Source organism: Scyliorhinus torazame, chromosome 7 (genome assembly GCF_047496885.1).
Source record: "Scyliorhinus torazame isolate Kashiwa2021f chromosome 7, sScyTor2.1, whole genome shotgun sequence".
NCBI lineage: Eukaryota > Metazoa > Chordata > Chondrichthyes > Carcharhiniformes > Scyliorhinidae > Scyliorhinus > Scyliorhinus torazame.
In genome coordinates this window covers 267,683,252-267,701,733 of record NC_092713.1, presented here as the reverse complement: position 1 = coordinate 267,701,733, position 18,482 = coordinate 267,683,252, and the positions used below count along the sequence as shown (strand labels likewise).

Sequence of the window (18,482 nt, the reverse complement as noted above, 5' to 3'; positions counted from 1 at the left end):
CGCTGGATATACAATGCCGCACCGCACCTTGCTAATGTACAGTGCCCTCTTCACCCGGTTGAAGGCAGCCCGCCTCGCCAGCTCCACCTTAAAGTCCTGGTATACACATATACCAGCTCCAGCCCACTGCACCACCCGCTTCTGCTTGGCCCAGCTCAGGACCTTCTCCTTCACCCTGTACCTACGGAAGCACAGAGTCACTGCCCTTGGCGGCTCACTCGTCTTTGGTACAGGCCTCCACGACCGTTGAGCCCGATCCAGTTCATATCGGGAGGGGTCCTCCCCCTCCCACAGTAGTTTTGCCAGCATCGCGGCAAAATACTCAGTCGGCTTCGGTCCTTCAACTCCTTCGGGCAGCCCCACAATCCTCAAGTTCTGTCGCCTGGATCTATTTTCCAGGTCTTCCATTTTTCCTCGCAGATCCTTGTTAGTATCCATCACCTTCCGCATCTCTTTCCCCATCGAGGCAAGTTGATCACCGTGCTGCAATAACGTCTCCTCCACTTCCTTCAGCACCTCCCCTTGCTCTCGCACCTCCGCCACTGCGCTCGCCACCTCCGTCCTCACCGGGGAAACCGCCTCCTCCACCAGCATGCTCAAAACCTCCCTCATCTCCTTCCTCACCGTCTCTATGCATTTCGCAATCTGCGCCAACTGCTTTTCAAATTCCGCAGCCATCACCTTGGTTATTTCTTCAGCCATAAGCAGTGCGGCCTTCCCTGGTGCAGCAGCCTCCATTTTTCCTGGTGACCCCGCGGTGACCTTTCCACTCCCCGACGGACCTCCAGCTGGTTTTTTTTCTGCCGTTTTTCTGCTCACCCTCGACATTTTTCTTTGGGGTTTTTTTCCCTCCTGTGTCTTCTCAGTGCCTCCTCCGTGCCTTCTCCCTTCTTCTGCCACCTCTGCGGACCCTGGGACCGGGCTTAAAGGCCCGAAATTGCCGTTCCCGAGCGGGGGCTCTCCCTTGTGCGGCCGCCTCCCACCCACCGTCACCGGAAGTCCAGCAAATGTAATCCTAATCGACCGCTCATCCATCAGCCACCCCAACCCAGGAATCAGTCTGGTCAACCTTTGCTGCACTTCTCCCATAGCTATAACATCCTTCCTCAGATAAGGAGACCAAAACAGCACACAATATCCCAGGTGTGGTCTCACCAAGGCCCTGTATAATTGCAGTAAGACATCCCTGCTCCTGTACTCGAATCCTCTCACTATGAAGGCCAACATACCATTTGCCTTTTTCACCGCTTGCTGCACCTGCATGCTTACTTTCAGTGACTGGTGTACAAGGACACCCAGATCTCGTTGCACATTCCCCTAACAATCTACAGCCATTCAGATAATAATCTGCCTTCCTGTTTTTGCTACCAAGGAATAAAGGAAACAAAGAAGCTTGATATTTCAAAAGGATGATTAACTTGTAAACAAGATTATTTCCAGAGAGAAACACACTGACCTTCCAACATGGTTTTGATTGTCACAGACTGTTTTGCTATCTCCACATCAACTTCAAATATTTCTCCATCCGAGCTCTGGAGTTTAATCGAAGGCATCTGAAAATAGAAAAGAACAGTTCCAGGGATTCCAAACTGCAATGTTTGATTCAACGATTGCCCCCCCCGCCACTCAAAATATAGATCCATAATACACAAAACTTGGGGGGAGGGGGAGGACACAGACGGAATTATGAAAATTGAATTTGAATTGCACGTTTTATTATTGAAGTCTCGCTGGCAGCTGATTTGGTTTTAATGGCAGCGCTCTAAATCTTATGATTGGGAGTTCAAGTTCCACTCCAGAGACTTGGACACATAATCCAAGTTGTCAGTGATGTATTACTACATTGTCGGAGGTGCCAACATTCAAACAAGACCCGCTCAATTAGATGTAGGTAGGCACATTTTAAGAGGAACAGAGGGGCTTTCCGACCACACCCCTCCCACACATCCTGGCAAAACTTTGTCCCTCAACCAAGAACATATGAACTAGGAGCAGGAGTCGTCAATTCAGCCCCTCGAGCCAGCTCTGTCATTCAATATAATCATGGCTGATCTCCACTCGGCCTCAACTCACTTTCCTGCCCATACTCCATAATCCTTAAAACCATTACTAATTAAATATCCGTCGATCGCCTCCTTAAATTTACTCAATAACCCGGCATCCACACACTCAGGGATAATGAATTCCACAGATTCACAACCTTCTGAGAGAAGTAATTTCTCCTCATTTCTGTTTTAAATCTGCTACCCTTTATGCTAAAACTATGAGCTCTTGTTCTAGATTGCCCCACAAGAGGAATCCATCCGCTCCACATCTACTTTATCAATACCTTTTATCATTGTGTTTACCTCAATTAGATCTCTGCTCATTCTTCTAAACCCGAGAGAGTATGGGCCTAAACTGCTCACTCTATTCATAAGACAAACCCCTCATCTCTGGAACCAATCCAGTGAACCTCCTCTGAAATGCCTCGAATGCAACTACATCCCTCTTCAAATAAGGGGGCCAAAATTGTACACAGTACTCCAGGTGTGGTATCACCAAAGCCTTGTGCAGTTGCAGGAACATTTCCCTACTTTTATACACTATTCCTTTAGCTATAAAGGCCAAAATTCCATTTTTCTCTCTTATTACAGCACCGATAAACAGATTATCTAGTCATTATCAGTGTTTTTAACAGAAAACTAGATAGATCAGTGCAGGAGAAAGGAATAGAAGGTTATTTTAAAAGATATGGGGAAGCAAACAAGCAAAGTATAAGTGGATACAAAAATCCCAACATTCAGCCCATCTTTCGCATGTACATATCTATCAGATAGAACTTTACCCCCATCTTATTGAGGAATTTATATTTAACATCAATTTCGGAAGAAACATAATTAATGTGTGCAGTACATTCCATTTCTCATTGAAAGTTGGTTCAGATATCTCAAAACTCCTAGTGCAGAAGTAAATGATGTCCCAAGCAATTGGAGAAGATTGTGGAAAGGGATAATGGCACTAGTACTCGGGTAGAAAGGAGCTGCATCATTTGGACAGGCTCCAACTAGACCAGAGTGGGACCAATATCCTAACAGAAAGGATACATAGGGTTGTGGAATAAATTTTAAACCAGCAATCCAGTGATTAGTGGGATATGGTGAAAATAAACTAACATGCTGTAAGGTAAAATAGAAAACAAAAGTAACACTCGGGGAACTAATACCGTGATAAACCGTTATAGTACAGGTACAAATAGAATTAATGGAATCATTAAAGACAAATTAAACATCCTGAGAAGCAATATAGGCACATTCCAAAACAAAATGGAAGAACAGGAGGTGGCAACCTGTAGCAAGAAGGCAGATGTATTGGAAGTAACTAAACGTGGCTACATAAAGAACAGGGCTGACAACTAAATATTGCAGGTTATAAAATATTGAGAAAGGACAGGGAGGAAGAAAGGGATGGGGATGGAACTGCACTATTGAGATAGCAATGGCATTATAAAAACAAAACATGGTTAATCAAAGGTGAGAAACAGAAGTCATCAACATTGAAATAAGATAGGAATGATCGCAGAAATACGGTTATATAACAGATCGCCTAATAGGGGAAAGGAGATGGGTGGAAGAAATATGGAGAGTAAATAACATTAAATAGTCACGCAAGTTTACAACTACCCCAAATGAACTGGCAAGAAGTAACAAAAGTGGTACACAGAACAGAGTTTTTACAATACTTGAAGTATTCCTTTTTTACCCAATATGCAAAAGCCTAAAAGGGAGGGATCATTATGGATCTAACGATGGGAATTGCACCAGAACAGATAGAAGAATGAGGTATAGGGGAGCATCTAGACAATAGTGATTATACACAGCAATATTATGGCCCTATGGACATAATATAAGACAAAGATTAAAGTAATAAAGTGAACAAAGCTGATATCAATAGGATGAGAATGGAACTAGAAAAATTACACTGAAAAATTTACTGCCAAACAAATAGGTCATCAGTGAGATTGATTCATAGAGTCAGGAAAAATACATCCCACTAAACAGTCCATATGGACTGCAGGGATTCAGGAAGGCTGCTCACCACCACCTTCTGAGGGGCAATTAGGGACGGCAAATAAATGCCGGCTTAGCCAGTGATGCTCACATCCCATGAACAAAAAAAAACATGAATACATAAATAAGGTCAAAATTGAAATCAAAGAAAAAGTATACTAAATACATAGCTTTCAAAAAAAAAAAAAAATTTAAAGTACCCGATTCTTTTTATTTTTCAATTAATGGCCAATTTAGCGTGGCCAATCCACCTAACCTGCACATCTTTGGGTTGTGGGGGTGAGACCCACGCAGACATGGGGAGAATGTGCAAACTCCACACAGACAGTGACCAGGGGCCGGGATCGAACCCGGATCCTCAATGCCGTAGGCAGCAGTGCTAACCACTGCACCACCGTGCCACCCTAATACATAGCTTTTTTAAACAACCATTCTCGACTCATCCTGCCATCTTCAAAGATGCACATATCCAGTAATGCATAGTTTATTCCTTGAAGCTAGGATCATTAAGTTCCCAAACCTCTCTTTGGACCACTATAATCATAGTCTCATGTGGCAACAGCTCCCTTCTGCCCCAGAACAAATTCCAATGCCTCAGGAATCTGAATATCGACCTCCTGTATAATTCCTCCAGATACGAGTTAACCTCTTTTAACCTTCTATTCCCATACACTAGTGCAAGGCCCAAGAGATTACTTCCTTTGATTAATACTTTATTTGCGTCAGTTATTTACCAGGGAGATTTAACATGGTGGACATGATGCAAGAAGAGATCATAAATGATAAAGATATTTATGACAGAGAGATTGATAAACTGATCAAACTTGATGATAAAACACCTGGACAAATTGCATCTATACATATTAGCAAGTTAAGGACGAGATAGCAGAGGTTCTAGTCTAGTATATACATACACATATATATTATATATATATTATATATTTTTAAAAGTCAATAGAAAAGGAAATCATGCCAGAGGACTGGCAGACAGCTGACGTGATTTTTATATTAAAAAGCGAGTTAAAGTATAGACCAATTAGCTTCATATCAGTGGTAGAAAGATAATAGAATTCCTACTGAAAGATGGGCTAGAAAAATAGAAACTGAAAAGAAATTTCAGCATAGATTTCAAAAGGGAATGTCATACTTGACCAACTTTATTGAATTCTCTGACATAAATGAAGGTTGGATAAAGTTAATGCAGTAGACAAAAGGGCTTTGATAAAGGTACAAGAGTAGATTCATAGGTAAGGTGAGAACGTGTGGAGTCAATAGACAAAGTAGCTGAATGGGACAGCAAGTGTGGTGGTCTACAAGGATCACTGCTGGGCCCACAGTTGTTCACCATTTACGTAAAAAAATTTGAACTCAGGAATCTGAAGCACAACTTCAAAATTTGCAAATTACACCCTAGTTAACAGAGGATTCAGAAAATTACAGAATGGATTTATAACTGCAAATGAACTTTAATATAGGCAAGTAAGAGACGGTACATTTTGGCAAGAATAAAGGAGGCCACATACTGCTTGGAAAATAAGTGCCAAATAAGTTATCTGAAGTACATGTACATAAATCACCACAAGGAATATTACAGGTTAGGATAGTCATTTTTAAAAGATTTTTCGAAAGCAAAATTTAATTAGGTGGAATTTTGGTTAGATCACATTTGGAGTGATATTAAAAGTCCATAACTCCGTACTATAAAGAAAGGAGGCAATGGACTAGAATCAAGAAATTATACAGGACAATGCCAGGAATTAATGTCATATCTATTGGATTGAAAAGGTTTGGGGCTCCTTTCACCAGAAAAGGGTAGGCTGAGGATTGCACAACCTTGAAAATGATGAAAGGACCGAATGGGGTATACATAGAGAGAAGGCCGGGGGACAAATACTCAGGGTGATAGATAAGATTTTCTCACTGGAATTTATCAATCTCATTCTACATTCCCAATCACTTTGAGACAATAAGAACCCCACGTCTCATCCTTTAAGCAAGACCCCCCCTCCTTCATCCTCGCATCCCCCTCTTCGCCCTCGCCTCCCCTCCTTCGCCCTCACCTGCCCCTCCATCGCCCTCACCTGCCCCTCCCCTCCTTCGCCCTAGCCTCCCCCCCCTCGCCCCCCCCCCTCCCCTCCTTCGCCCTGGCCTCGCTCCTCCCTCACCCAGGCCTCCCCACTCCCCTCCTTCGCCCTGGCCTCCCCCCTCCCCTCCTTCGCCCTCGCCTCCCCCCCTTCACCCTCGCCTCCCCCTCCAGTCCTTCGCCCTGGCCTCCCCCCTCCCCTCCTTCGCCCTCGCCTCCCCCCTTCACCCTCGCCTCCCCCTCCAGTCCTTCGCCCTCGCCTCCCCCTCCCCTCCCCCGCCCTCGCCTCCCCCTCCGCCCTCGCCTCCGCCCTCGCCTCCCCCTCCGCCCTCGCCTCCCCCCTCGCCTCCCCCTCCCCTCCTCCGCCCTCGCCTCCCCCTCCCCTCCTCCGCCCTCGCCTCCCCCTCCCCTCCTCCACCCTCGCCTCCCCCTCCCCTCCTCCGCCCTCGCCTCCCCCTCCCCTCCTCCGCCCTCGCCTCCCCCTCCCCTCCTCCGCCCTCGCCTCCCCCTCCCCTCCTCCGCCCTCGCCTCCCCCTCCCCTCCTCCGCCCTCGCCTCCCCCTCCCCTCCTCCGCCCTCGCCTCCCCCTCCCTCCTTCGCCCTCGCCACTCCCTCCCCTCCTTCGCCCTCGCCACTCCCTCCCCTCCTTCGCCCTCGCCTCCCCCTCCCCTCGCCTCCCCCTCCCCTCCTTCGCTCTCGCCTTCCCCTCCCCTCCTTCGCCCTCGCCTCCCCATCCCCTCCCCCGCCTTCCCCATCCCCTCCCCCGCCCTCCCCATCCCCTCCCTCCCCTCTCCCTCGCCTCCCCCTCCTTCGCCCTCGCCTCCCCCTCTCCCCCTCCCCTCCTTCGCCCAGGCCTTCCCCCTCCCCTCCTTCGCCCAGGCCTTCCCCCTCCCCTCCTTCGCCCAGGCCTTCCCCCCTCCCCTCCTTCGCTCTGGCCTCCCCCCTCCCCTCCTTCGCCCTGGCCTCCCCCCTCCCCTCCTTCGCCCTGGCCTCCCCCCTCCCCTCCTTCGCCCTGGCCTCCCCCCTCCCCTCCTTCGCCCTGGCCTCCCCCCTCCACTCCTTCGCCCTGGCCTCCCCCCTCCCCTCCTTCGCCCTGGCCTTCCCCCTCCCCTCCTTCGCCCTGGCCTCCCCCCTCCCCTCCTTCGCCCTGGCCTCCCCCCTCCCCTCCTTCGCCCTGGCCTCCCCCCTCCCCTCCTTCGCCCTGGCCTCCCCCCTCCCCTCCTTCGCCCTGGCCTCCCCCCTCCCCTCCTTCGCCCTGGCCTCCCCCCTCCCCTCCCCTCCTTCGCCCTGGCCTCCCCCCCTCCCCTCCCCTCCTTCGCCCTGGCCTCCCCCCTCCCTCCCCTCCTTCGCCCTGGCCTCCCCCCTCCCCTCCCCTCCTTCGCCCTGGCCTCCCCCCTCCCCTCCCCTCCTTCGCCCTGGCCTCCCCCCTCCCCTCCCCTCCTTCGCCCTGGCCTCCCCCCTCCCCTCCCCTCCTTCGCCCTGGCCTCCCCCCTCCCCTCCCCTCCTTCGCCCTGGCCTCCCCCCTCCCCTCCCCTCCTTCGCCCTGGCCTCCCCCCTCCCCTCCCCTCCTTCGCCCTGGCCTCCCCCCTCCCCTCCCCTCCTTCGCCCTGGCCTCCCCCCTCCCCTCCCCTCCTTCGCCCTGGCCTCCCCCCTCCCCTCCCCTCCTTCGCCCTGGCCTCCCCCCTCCCCTCCCCTCCTTCGCCCTGGCCTCCCCCCTCCCCTCCTTCGCCCTGGCCTCCCCCCTCCCCTCCTTCGCCCTGGCCTCCCCCCTCCCCTCCTTCGCCCTGGCCTCCCCCCTCCCCTCCTTCGCCCTGGCCTCCCCCCTCCCCTCCTTCGCCCTGGCCTCCCCCCTCCCCTCCTTCGCCCTGGCCTCCCCCTCCCCTCCCCGCCCCCTCCCTCACCCAGGCATCCCCCTCCCCTCCTTTGCCCTGGCCTCCCCTCCTTTGCCCTGGCCTCCCCCCTCCCCTCCTTCGCCCTGGCCTCCCCCCTCCCCTCCTTCGCCCTGGCCTCCCCCTCCCCTCCTTTGCCTCCCCCTCCCCTCCCTCGCCTCCCCCTCCCCTCCCTCCCTCGCCTCCCCCTCCCTCGCCTCCCCCTCCCCTCCTTCGCCTCCCCCTCCCCTCCTTCGCCTCCCCCTCCCCTCCTTCGCCTCCCCCTCCCCTCCTTCGCCTCCCCCTCCCCTCCTTCGCCTCCCCCTCCCCTCCTTCACCTCCCCCTCCCCCTCCCCTCCTTCGCCTCCCCCTCCCCTCCTTCGCCTCACCCTCCCCTCCTTCGCCTCACCCTCCCCTCCCTCGTCTACCCCTTCCTTCACCTCCCCTCCCTTCCTTCGCCCTCCACTCCCCTTCCCCTCCTTCGCCCTCCACTCCCCTTCCCCTCCTTCGCCCTCCACTCCACTCCCCTTCCCCTCCTTCGCCCTCCACTCCACTTCCCCTCCTTCGCCCTCCACTCCCCTTCCCCTCCTTCGCCCTCCACTCCCCTTCCCCTCCTTCGCCCTCCACTCCCCTTCCCCTCCTTCGCCCTCCACTCCCCTTCCCCTCCTTCGCCCTCCACTCCCCTTCCCCTCCTTCGCCCTCCACTCCCCTTCCCCTCCTTCGCCCTCCACTCCCCTTCCCCTCCTTCGCCCTCCACTCCCCTTCCCCTCCTTCGCCCTCCACTCCCCTTCCCCTCCTTCGCCCTCCACTCCCCTTCCCCCTCCACTCCCCTTCCCCTCCTTCGCCCTCCACTCCCCTTCCCCTCCTTCGCCCTCCACGCCCCTTCCCCTCCTTCGCCCTCCACTCCCCTTCCCCTCCTTCGCCCTCCACTCCCCTTCCCCTTCCCTAGCCCTCCACTCCCCTTCCCCTCCTTCGCCCTCCACTCCCCTTCCCCTCCTTCGCCCTCCACTCCCCTTCCCCTCCTTCGCCCTCCACTCCCCTTCCCCTCCTTCGCCCTCCACTCCCCTTCCCCTCCTTCGCCCTCCACTCCCCTTCCCCTCCTTCGCCCTCCACTCCCCTTCCCCTCCTTCGCCCTCCACTCCCCTTCCCCTCCTTCGCCCTCCACTCCCCTTCCCCTCCTTCGCCCTCCACTCCCCTTCCCCTCCTTCGCCCTCCACTCCCCTTCCCCTCCTTCGCCCTCCACTCCCCTTCCCCTCCTTCGCCCTCCACTCCCCTTCCCCTCCTTCGCCCTCCACTCCCCTTCCCCTCCACTCCCCTTCCCCTCCACTCCCCTTCCCCTCCTTCGCCCTCAACTCCGCTTCCCCTCCTTCGCCCTCAACTCCCCTTCCCCTCCTTCGCCCTCAACTCCCCTTCCCCTCCTTCGCCCTCAACTCCCCTTCCCCTCCTTCGCCCTCAACTCCCCTTCCCCTCCTTCGCCCTCAACTCCCCTTCCCCTCCTTCGCCCTCAACTCCCCTTCCCCTCCTTCGCCCTCAACTCCCCTTCCCCTCCTTCGCCCTCAACTCCCCTTCCCCTTCTTCGTCCTCAACTCCCCTTCCCCTCCTTCGCCCTCAACTCCCCTTCCCCTCCTTCGCCCTCAACTCCCCTTCCCCTCCTTCGCCCTCAACTCCCCTTCCCCTCCTTCGCCCTCAACTCCCCTTCCCCTCCTTCGCCCTCAACTCCCCTTCCCCTCCTTCGCCCTCAACTCCCCTTCCCCTCCTTCGCCCTCAACTCCCCTTCCCCTCCTTCGCCCTCAACTCCCCTTCCCCTCCTTCGCCCTCAACTCCCCTTCTTCGTCCTCTCCTCACCCCTCCTGCACCCTCATTCCATCCCTCCCTCACCCCTCCCTCGCCTCACCTCTCCCTCGCCTCACCTCTCCCTCCCTCGCCTCACCCCTCCTTCACCCTCACCTCTCCGCCTGACGGATGAACTGGCTGCCGTTTCCCCTGCCTGTCTTGGCCTGCTGTGCCCCCGCGGTGCCGGACAGGGTGACTCTGGCCTGTGACTGGCAGTGAGGGGCCGCCAGCTGCCGGCTAACGGAAAGCGCCGGAGGCTGGGCAGGACCCCGCTCTGTAGCTGTCTACTCAGAGCGCCTCCCGAACAGGAACATAAACAGCAACAACCTGCAGCCAGTTTACTCCCAAATTCCACCCCTCCCTCTTCTTTTAGAAAAATCCCAACACTGGGACCATCGATCTATAATGTTCCAGCCAGCTCCCTCCCCAACTGTTAAAGCCGCACTTTGTTACCGGACAAGATTATTTTAATTCAGGTACTCAGTACAAAAATGAAACTCACACCGAAATCCATCACAAATTACAACTGCGGTCGATCTAACACCAATGCAATTCTGGCTTCGGAAATAAAATAAATGTCTTTCAACAGACATTGCCCCTTTAAGGAGCTAAATTGAGTACTGAAGCAGAGGGGGCAGCCTGAAAGTCTGAATTTCTGCAACTCTTGTAACTGATACATTATTTTACACCTATTGCCATTTGCCACATCAATTTTATGTGCATAAGCTTTATGTAATCCCCAAATCAAAAAAAAGAAGTTCCACCTCAGCAATGACTGAACTTGCCCAATCCTCTGGGATAGAGAGTTCTAAAGATTCATAACCCTTTGAGTGAAGAAATTTCTCCTGATCTCAATCCTCAATGAGCAGCCCTTTATCCTGAGGCTGTGTCCCCGTGTCTAAATTCCCAAACCTCTCAGCATCTGCCCGTAAAGCGCATTCAGAATCATGCGTTAGACTCTCCGCAGCCCCGCGCCGAAATCGCGCTTGGCGCGGGGGCAGAGAATCAAAGTTCCTGATGGAATCGGGCCTGGCGCCGCTTTGGCGATTCTCCGTGCCCTGAATATCTGCGCGTCCGCAGATTATGCCGCGCGGCTGGGGGGCCATTGCCAGAAGCCTGCCCAGTGATACTCCGTTCCAGACCGACCGAGTTCCCGACAGCGTGGAACTAATGAGGTATGGCCGGTCGGGACTCTCACGTGGGGGGTCGAGCACCGGGGGGGCCTTATGGGCGGCCGGGGCAGCGATCGGGCCAGAAGAATCCTAGGGCCTAATTGGGCTGCGGTCTGAGTCCACCAAGGCGCTCGGCCCAGCCGCTGGAGGCCGCCGGCGTGCGCATGCGTGGTCTCGGAACCGGAGAGGCGGGGGCCCGTAGCTGCAGCCAAAGCTGTGTGAAGCTCCCCGTGCCCCTGCTAGCCCCCAGAGGGTAAGTGAATCGACTTTCATTTTTTGCAGGAAACTGGGGAGTTGCAACGCCAGCATTTTTACATCGGAGTGGGGACATAGCCCCATTTTGGGAGAATCCAGCCCCTTGTGCCTCAATGAGATTACCTCTCATTCTTTTAAACATCAGAGAATACAGACCCAACTTACTCATAGGGAATAGGAGCAGGAGTAGATCATTCTGCCTCTTGCTCCTCCATTCAATAAGATCATGGCTAATCTTCTACATGCTATTTTTCTACACTATCCCCATATGCCTTGATTTCTTTAATATCTCGAAAGCCTTTAATATCTATTCAGCCTTTCAATAATGGACAACCTTCACATCCCAAGGGATCAATCCAAATCCTTTGAAACAAGGTTCCAATACCCATTCTGCTTTATTGATCCCAATAAATGGTTTGTTAATGTAGCATTCTTCACCACCAATGTTCGCAGAAGCATAGAGGTTTATAGCACAGGAGGCCTTTCGGACCATCATCTTTACCAACTCCCTATTAGAATAATCCAGAACTAATTTCACCACCTTCCTTTCCCCACAATATTCCCTTTTAAGATATAATGATCTCAGCCTCAACTACTCCTGACAAACCTTCCATGCTCCAACATCAGATGTTCAGACAACTTGATACGATATTTTTAAAGGACAGGCTTATAAAGCACAAAGGTACAAACAAACAGCACTATTGGAAAAGTGTTTACTCTACAGGCTGACAGGATAGACTACATGTTTGCCCGCGCAAACGGCTAATAACATTATCAAAACATCATGTGATCGGATGCTTGAAGTGACCATGTTCCAACTACGAATAAACATGAATACACAATACTTTCCCCTTTACATTTGAGGTTCCTGCAATGAAACACAATATAACATTAACAATCAAGATTTGCAATATGAACAATTCATAAACACAACGGTCAATAAGTTAGACATTTCGGAGAGTGTCGATTTCTGTGTGGTTGTTGGCAAACCTCAGGCAGCTGCTTTTTCATGTTGACTGAAACATCTGGTGTCTTTGGTTTAGTTTAGACATCATCCATAGTTGGGCAGCACAGTAGAACAGTGGTTAGCACTGTTACTTCACAGCGCCAGGGTCCCAGGTTCGATTCCCGCTTGGGTCACTGTGTGCGGAGTCTGCACGTTCTTTCTCTGACTGCGTGGGTTTCATCCGGGTGCTCCAGTTTCTTCCCATAAGTCCCGAAAAGACATGCTTGTTAGGTAAATTGGATATGCTGAATTCTCCCTCTGTACCCGAACAGGTGCTGGAATGTGGCGACTAGGGAATTTTCACAGTAACTTCATTGCAGTGTTAATGTAAGCCTACCTGTGACACTAATAAAGATTATTATTAGTTGTCTCAAACGGAGCCGGGTACTGTCTACCACAGTTGTTTCTGGTATTGTCAGGTTCTCAGGAATGCCCAGGTCTTCACTTGGCACAGTTTGTTGGTGACTCTTGGTCGACTCTGTCTCTGACAAACAGTTTCTAGATGCTAAAAGTTGATCAGTGTGTCCTCCCCACACTACATCGCCCCGAGTTTAAGTAGTGCAGGAGACCACTCCTGTTTGTGCTAAGACGATGGCAGATATCTACTTCTCACTGGAGGTATAATTCCTTGCCAATAGTTCCTGACCTTAATGAAAAACACAGCGTTTAACCCTGTTCTCACATCACAAAACCTGACTTTGCTGTTCCCTCTCAACAATTTCTCTTGTCTTAGGCAGCTTCAGAAAATCAAACGCTGTGGGTAACTGACATTTAACCATGAGTAATGGCGGAGGTTGTCGAATGTATTGTATTCATGTATGTCATCAGAAATCAATGTAGCCATTTAGACAATGATCCTTGCTCATGAGTTACCTTTATCAAATGCCCATTTGTGGCAGGATGATAACGAGCAGATGAGATGTGTTGGATTCTGTTCTCTTTTAGATAGTTTGTGAATTCTTGTGAAATTAACTGTGGCCCATTGTCACAGGCAAGTTGTTCAAGATAACTGAATCTTGCAAAAATCTCACCCAGTCTTTCTATTGTTCACTCCAAGGATGTAGTCTTCAGAATGGCGACTTTAGGCCATTTCAAGTGTGCGTCTACCACAATGAAAACATTCATCCTTTGAATGGTCCAAGATAATCTATATGAACTCTTTGCCATGACCCTTCTGGCCATTCCCATGAGTTTAATGGCACTAGTGGCGGCAGGTTTTGAACTTCTGCACAAGCCCACCTTCTCCTCGATTTCACTATTAAGCTCTGGCGACCAAATATTGCTTCTGGTTATCTCGTTCATCCTTTCTCTCCCACAATAACCTTCATGAAGTTGGTTTAGGACACGTTTCCTTCAGAGGCCTCGGAGACTTTGGGCAAGAACCGTTCAGTACTGATCTCCACAGCCACCTCGATGAGGTACTTCCATTCGATTCTGTCAAAAGCCTTTTCTGCATCCAAGGAGATGGTCACTTCTGGTGTTCTCTGGATGGGGTCATCACCACATTCAGCAGGTCCCTGATGTTCAATGTTAGCTGCCTGAGCTTGACAAAGCCCGTCTGGTCCTCCAGACTACCTCTGGCATGCAGCTCTCCAGCCACCTCACCAGGGCGTTCACCAGGATCTTTGCGTTTACATTGAATAGTGAGATGGGCCTTGTGGTAGTCGGTATTAGAGGTATTACAGTACCCTGTAATGCTGTAGGACCATTGGTGTAGGAGGTACTGTTTTCATTGGTTAAGCCTGCTGGTTCCGCCCAGTAAGGTGGAGTATAAGAGCCCGTGTCTCCCAGCAGCTGCTTTCTGTACCTGCGATGCTGGGGGAAACATCTAGTGTAATAAAGCCTTCAATTGCCTCCAATCTCGCTTCTGGAGTTATTGATCGAGCATCAATTTATTACACTAGATTTTAAAGAATAGACCTCCGAATCAAGCCGGAGTGTCTGCAACTCATCCCCTATGCGGCAAACACAGGGGCAACCTTCAAGCACTGGCTGGCGTGTTTCAATGGATATCTCAGGACGGCCACAATTACACCCACGGAGGACCAGAAAATGCAAGTTCTGCACTCGAGGGTGAGCCCAGAGATCTACACTCTCATCGAGGACGCGGACGATTTCGAGGCCGCAATTATTCTGCTGAAAGGACACTATATTCGCCCTGCAAGCCAAGCACACCCGACAGTGCTGTCCGGCCCGCTCATCCCTCTGCAAAGGATGTGGCAAAAAGGGCCACTTTGTGGCGGTGTGCCAGGCCTGGGCGGTCCCTGCGGTCTCCGGAGGCGAATCGGGACGGCCACCACAACCTTCTCCATGGGTCACGTGCGGCCAGCGTTGCCGCCATCTTCCTCCTTCAGGGCCACGTGTGGCCTCCGGGCGCCGCCATCTTGTCTCTCGGACACCACGTGTGATGGATGGGCGCCGCCGGAGAATCGCCCGATACACACAAAATGGCGATTCTCCGGCACCCCTGCTATTCTCAGGCCCGGATGGGCCGAGCGGCCAACCCAAGACAGCGGGTTCCCCCCGGCACCGCCCACGCCTGGTCGCTGCCATCGGGAACAGCGCGGGAACGCTGGGAGGGCGGCCTGCGGGGGCGGAAGGGGGGGATCCTGCACCGGGGGGTTCCTCAAATGTGGGGTGGCCCGCGATCGGCGCCCACCGATCGTCAGGCTGTCCTCTCTGAAGGAGGACCTCCTTTCTTCCGCAGCCCCGCAAGATCCGTCTGCCGTCTTCTTGCGAGGCGGACTCGGAGAGGACGGCAACCACGCAGGCGCGGGTTGGCGCCGGCCAACCCGCGCATGCGCGAGAGACGCCAGTTATGCGGCGCCGGCCGCGTCATGTATGCGGCACCGCATTTACGCGGCAACAAGGCCTGGTGCGTGTAAATGACGCGGCCCCGCTCCTAGCACATTATCGAGCCCTGAATCGGTCGGGATAGGGGCCGTTTCGCTCTGTCGTGAACCTCGACGGCGTGGGCACTTCGGCGTGGGAGTGGAGAATCCCGCCCAAGGTCTTTTCCATGGTGGATCTAAAGTCCGCCTACCACCAGCTCCCCATCCGCCCTAGCGACCGCAAATACACTGCTTTCGAAGCAGATGGGCGGCTCTACCACTTCCTAAGGGTTCCCTTCGGTGTCACCAACGGGGTCTCGGTCTTCCAGCGCAAAATGGACCGAATGGTTAACCGGTATGGGTGCGGGCCACGTTTCCGTACCTCGATAATGTCACCATCTGCGGCCATGACCAGCAGGACCACGACACCAACCTCCGAAAATTCCTCCATACAGCAAAAATCCTTAATCTCACATATAACAAGGATAAATGCGTGCTCAGCGCCGACCGTCTAGCCATCCTCGGCTACGTAGTGCATGATGGAGTTATAGGCCCAGACCCTGAACGTATGCGCGCCCTCATGAAGTTCCCCCTCCCTCACTGCTCCAAAGCCCTGAAACGCTGCCTGGGATTTTTCTCTTATTATGCCCAGTGGGTCACCAACTATGCGGACACGGCCTGCCCGCTAATCCAATCCACGGATTTTCCCCTGTCGACAGAGGCCCGCCAGGCTTCAGCCGCATCAAAGCGGACATCGCAAAGGCCACGATGCATGCCATCGACGACTCCCTCCCCTTCCAAGTCGAGAGCGACGCGTCCGACGTAGCTCTGGCGGCCACCCTCAACCAAGCGGGCAGACCCGTGGCCTTCTTCTCACGCACCCTCCATCCGCCATTCCTCAGTTGAAAAGGAGGCCAAGGCCATAGTAGAAGCTGTGCGGCATTGGAGGCATCACCTGGCCGGCAGGAGATTCACTCTCCTCACTGACCAACGATCGGTGGCCTTCGTGTTTGACAATGCACAGCGGGGCAAGATAAAGAACGACAAGATCTTACGGTGGAGGATCGAACTCTCCACCTACAACTATGAGATCTTATATCGTCCCGGGAAGCTAAACGAACCTCCTGATGCCCTATCCCGCGGCACATGTGCCAACGCACAAGTGGACCGCCTCCGAGCCCTCCACGAGGACCTCTGCCACCCGGGGGTCACTCGATTCTTCCATTTCATTGAAACCCGCAACCTGCCCTACTCCATCGAGAAGGTCAGAACAGCCACCAGGAACTGCCAAATCTGCGCGGAGTGCAAACCGCACTTCTACAGGCCAGAGAAAGCGCACCCGATAAAGGCTTCCCGTCCCTTGAACGCCTCAGTATGGACTTCAAAGGGCCCCTCCCCTCCACTGACCGCAACACGTACTTCCTGAACGTGATTTTCCGAGTACTCCCGGTTCCCATTCGCCATTCCCTGCCCCGACATAACCGCAGCCACCGTCATAAAAGCCCTCCACAGTACCTTTACCCTGTTTGGTTTCCCCACCTACATACACAGCGATAGGGGGTCCTCCATTATGAGCGACGAACTGCGTCAATTCCTGCTCAGCAAGGGCATTGCCTCGGGCAGGATGACCAGTTACAACCCCCGGGAAAACGGACAGGTAGAGAGGGAGAACGAAACCGTCTGGAAGACCGTCCTACTGGCTCTACGGTCCAGGAATCTCCCAGCCTCCCGCTGGCAGGTGGTCCTCCCGGATGCCCTCCACTCCATCAGGTCACTGCTGTGTACCACAACCAACCAAACACCTCACGAACGTCTCCTTGTCTTCCCTAGGAAGTCCTCCTCCGGGACCTCGCTCCCAACCTGGCTGACAGCTCCTGGACCCATCCTGCTCCGCAAACACATGCGGGCACACAAGTCGGACCCATTGGTCGAGAGGGTCCGTCTCCTCCACGCTAACCCTCAGTACGCCTACGTGGCGTACCCCGACGGCCGACAGGATACAGTCTCCCTACGGGACCTGGCGCCCGCTGGATCCCCACCACCAATCCCACCCTCCCACCGGCGCACCACACAGCCGCCCCCTTCCCAGGTGGATCGGTCCTCCCACCGGTCCCGTCTAGGGGTGATGAGGCTGCCGAAGAAGCCACAGCCATGCTCCCGGAGCCACAGATGCCCGAGCCGGCGCCTGCATCACCATCGAAGCTAGGACGATCACAGAGGACGACCAGGGCCCCCGATCGACTAATTATTATCATAGAATTTACAGTGCAGAAGGAGGCATTCGGCCCATCGAGTCTGCACCGGCTCTTGGAAAGAGCACCCTACCCAAGGTCAACACCTCCACCCTATCCCCATAACCCAGCAACCCCACCCAACGCTAAGGGTAATTTTGGACACTAAGGGCAATTTATCATGGCCAATCCACCTAACCTGCACATCTTTGGACTGTGGGAGGAAACCGGAGCACCCGGAGGAAACCCACGCACACATGGGGAGGATGTGCAGACTCCGCACAGACAGTGACCCAAGCCGGAATCGAACCTGGGACCCTGGAGCTGTGAAGCAATTGTGCTATCCACAATGCTACCGTGCTTCATTCTGAACTGTAAATAAATTTTGTAAATAGTTGCGATGTAACGAGGCAAAACCACTGTACTGATGTATACCGGGTACCTCCAAAACCTTAACCTCTTCCACTGTGTAATGCGAGGCCACCGGCCCCGCCGGACTCTTTTTTTAACAGGGGGTGAATGTGGTAGTCGGTATTAGAGGTATTACAGTACCCTGTAATGCTGTAAGACCACTGGTGTAGGAGGTACTGTTTTCATTGGTTAAGCCTGCCTGCTGGTTCCGCCGAGTAAGGCGGAGTATAAGAGCCCGTGTCTCCCCAGCAGCTGCCTTCTGTACCTGCGCTGCTGGGGAAAACATCTAGTCCAATAAAGCCTTCAATTGTCTCCAATCTCGCTTCTGGAGTTATTGATCGAGCATCAGGCCTGTTGGGCCCGCACACAGTTGGGTCTTTGTCCTTTTTGGGTATCAGCGATATTGATGCTTGTGCCAGTGTTGGTGGCAGTGTGCCCCTTACCAGCGAGTCTGCAAACATCTCCCGCATAATGCGGGGCCAATGCTGTCGCAAATATTTTGTAGAAGTCCACCAGAAATCCATCTGGCACCGGGCCTTCCCCACCTGATACTCTCCATGACTTCTCCCAGGTCTAATTATGCTTCCAAACCCTGTCTCTTTTCTACCCCCATAACTGGCATGTCCAATCTGTTGAGAAACTGCTTCGTCCTTGAGTCCCCCTCGGGGGGCTCGGAGCTGTACAGCCCCCGGTAGAAGGTCGCGACAGCTTCGTTAACCCTTTCTGGCGTGGTGATTTGCCTAC

At 53.4% G+C, this 18,482-nt stretch overlaps 1 protein-coding gene across 2 annotated transcripts in view; it reads right to left on the bottom strand.

The window, feature by feature from the left end:
- The window catches only part of LOC140427024 (S-phase kinase-associated protein 1), a 36,166-nt gene extending 26,042 nt beyond the window's left edge, over positions 1 to 10,124 (bottom strand). The window contains exons 1-2 of one of the 2 annotated variants that reach the window (XM_072512427.1): positions 9,947 to 10,124; positions 1,457 to 1,553 (exon numbers count right to left, since the gene is read on the bottom strand). In XM_072512427.1, the coding sequence (XP_072368528.1) occupies positions 1,457 to 1,553 (97 nt within the window). In that variant the 5' untranslated portion in view covers positions 9,947 to 10,124. Of the gene's footprint in view, positions 1 to 1,456; positions 1,554 to 9,929 lie in introns of both variants that reach the window. The other variant, XM_072512428.1, reaches the window with a different exon arrangement.
- Between the last annotated feature and the right edge of the window lie 8,358 nt (positions 10,125 to 18,482).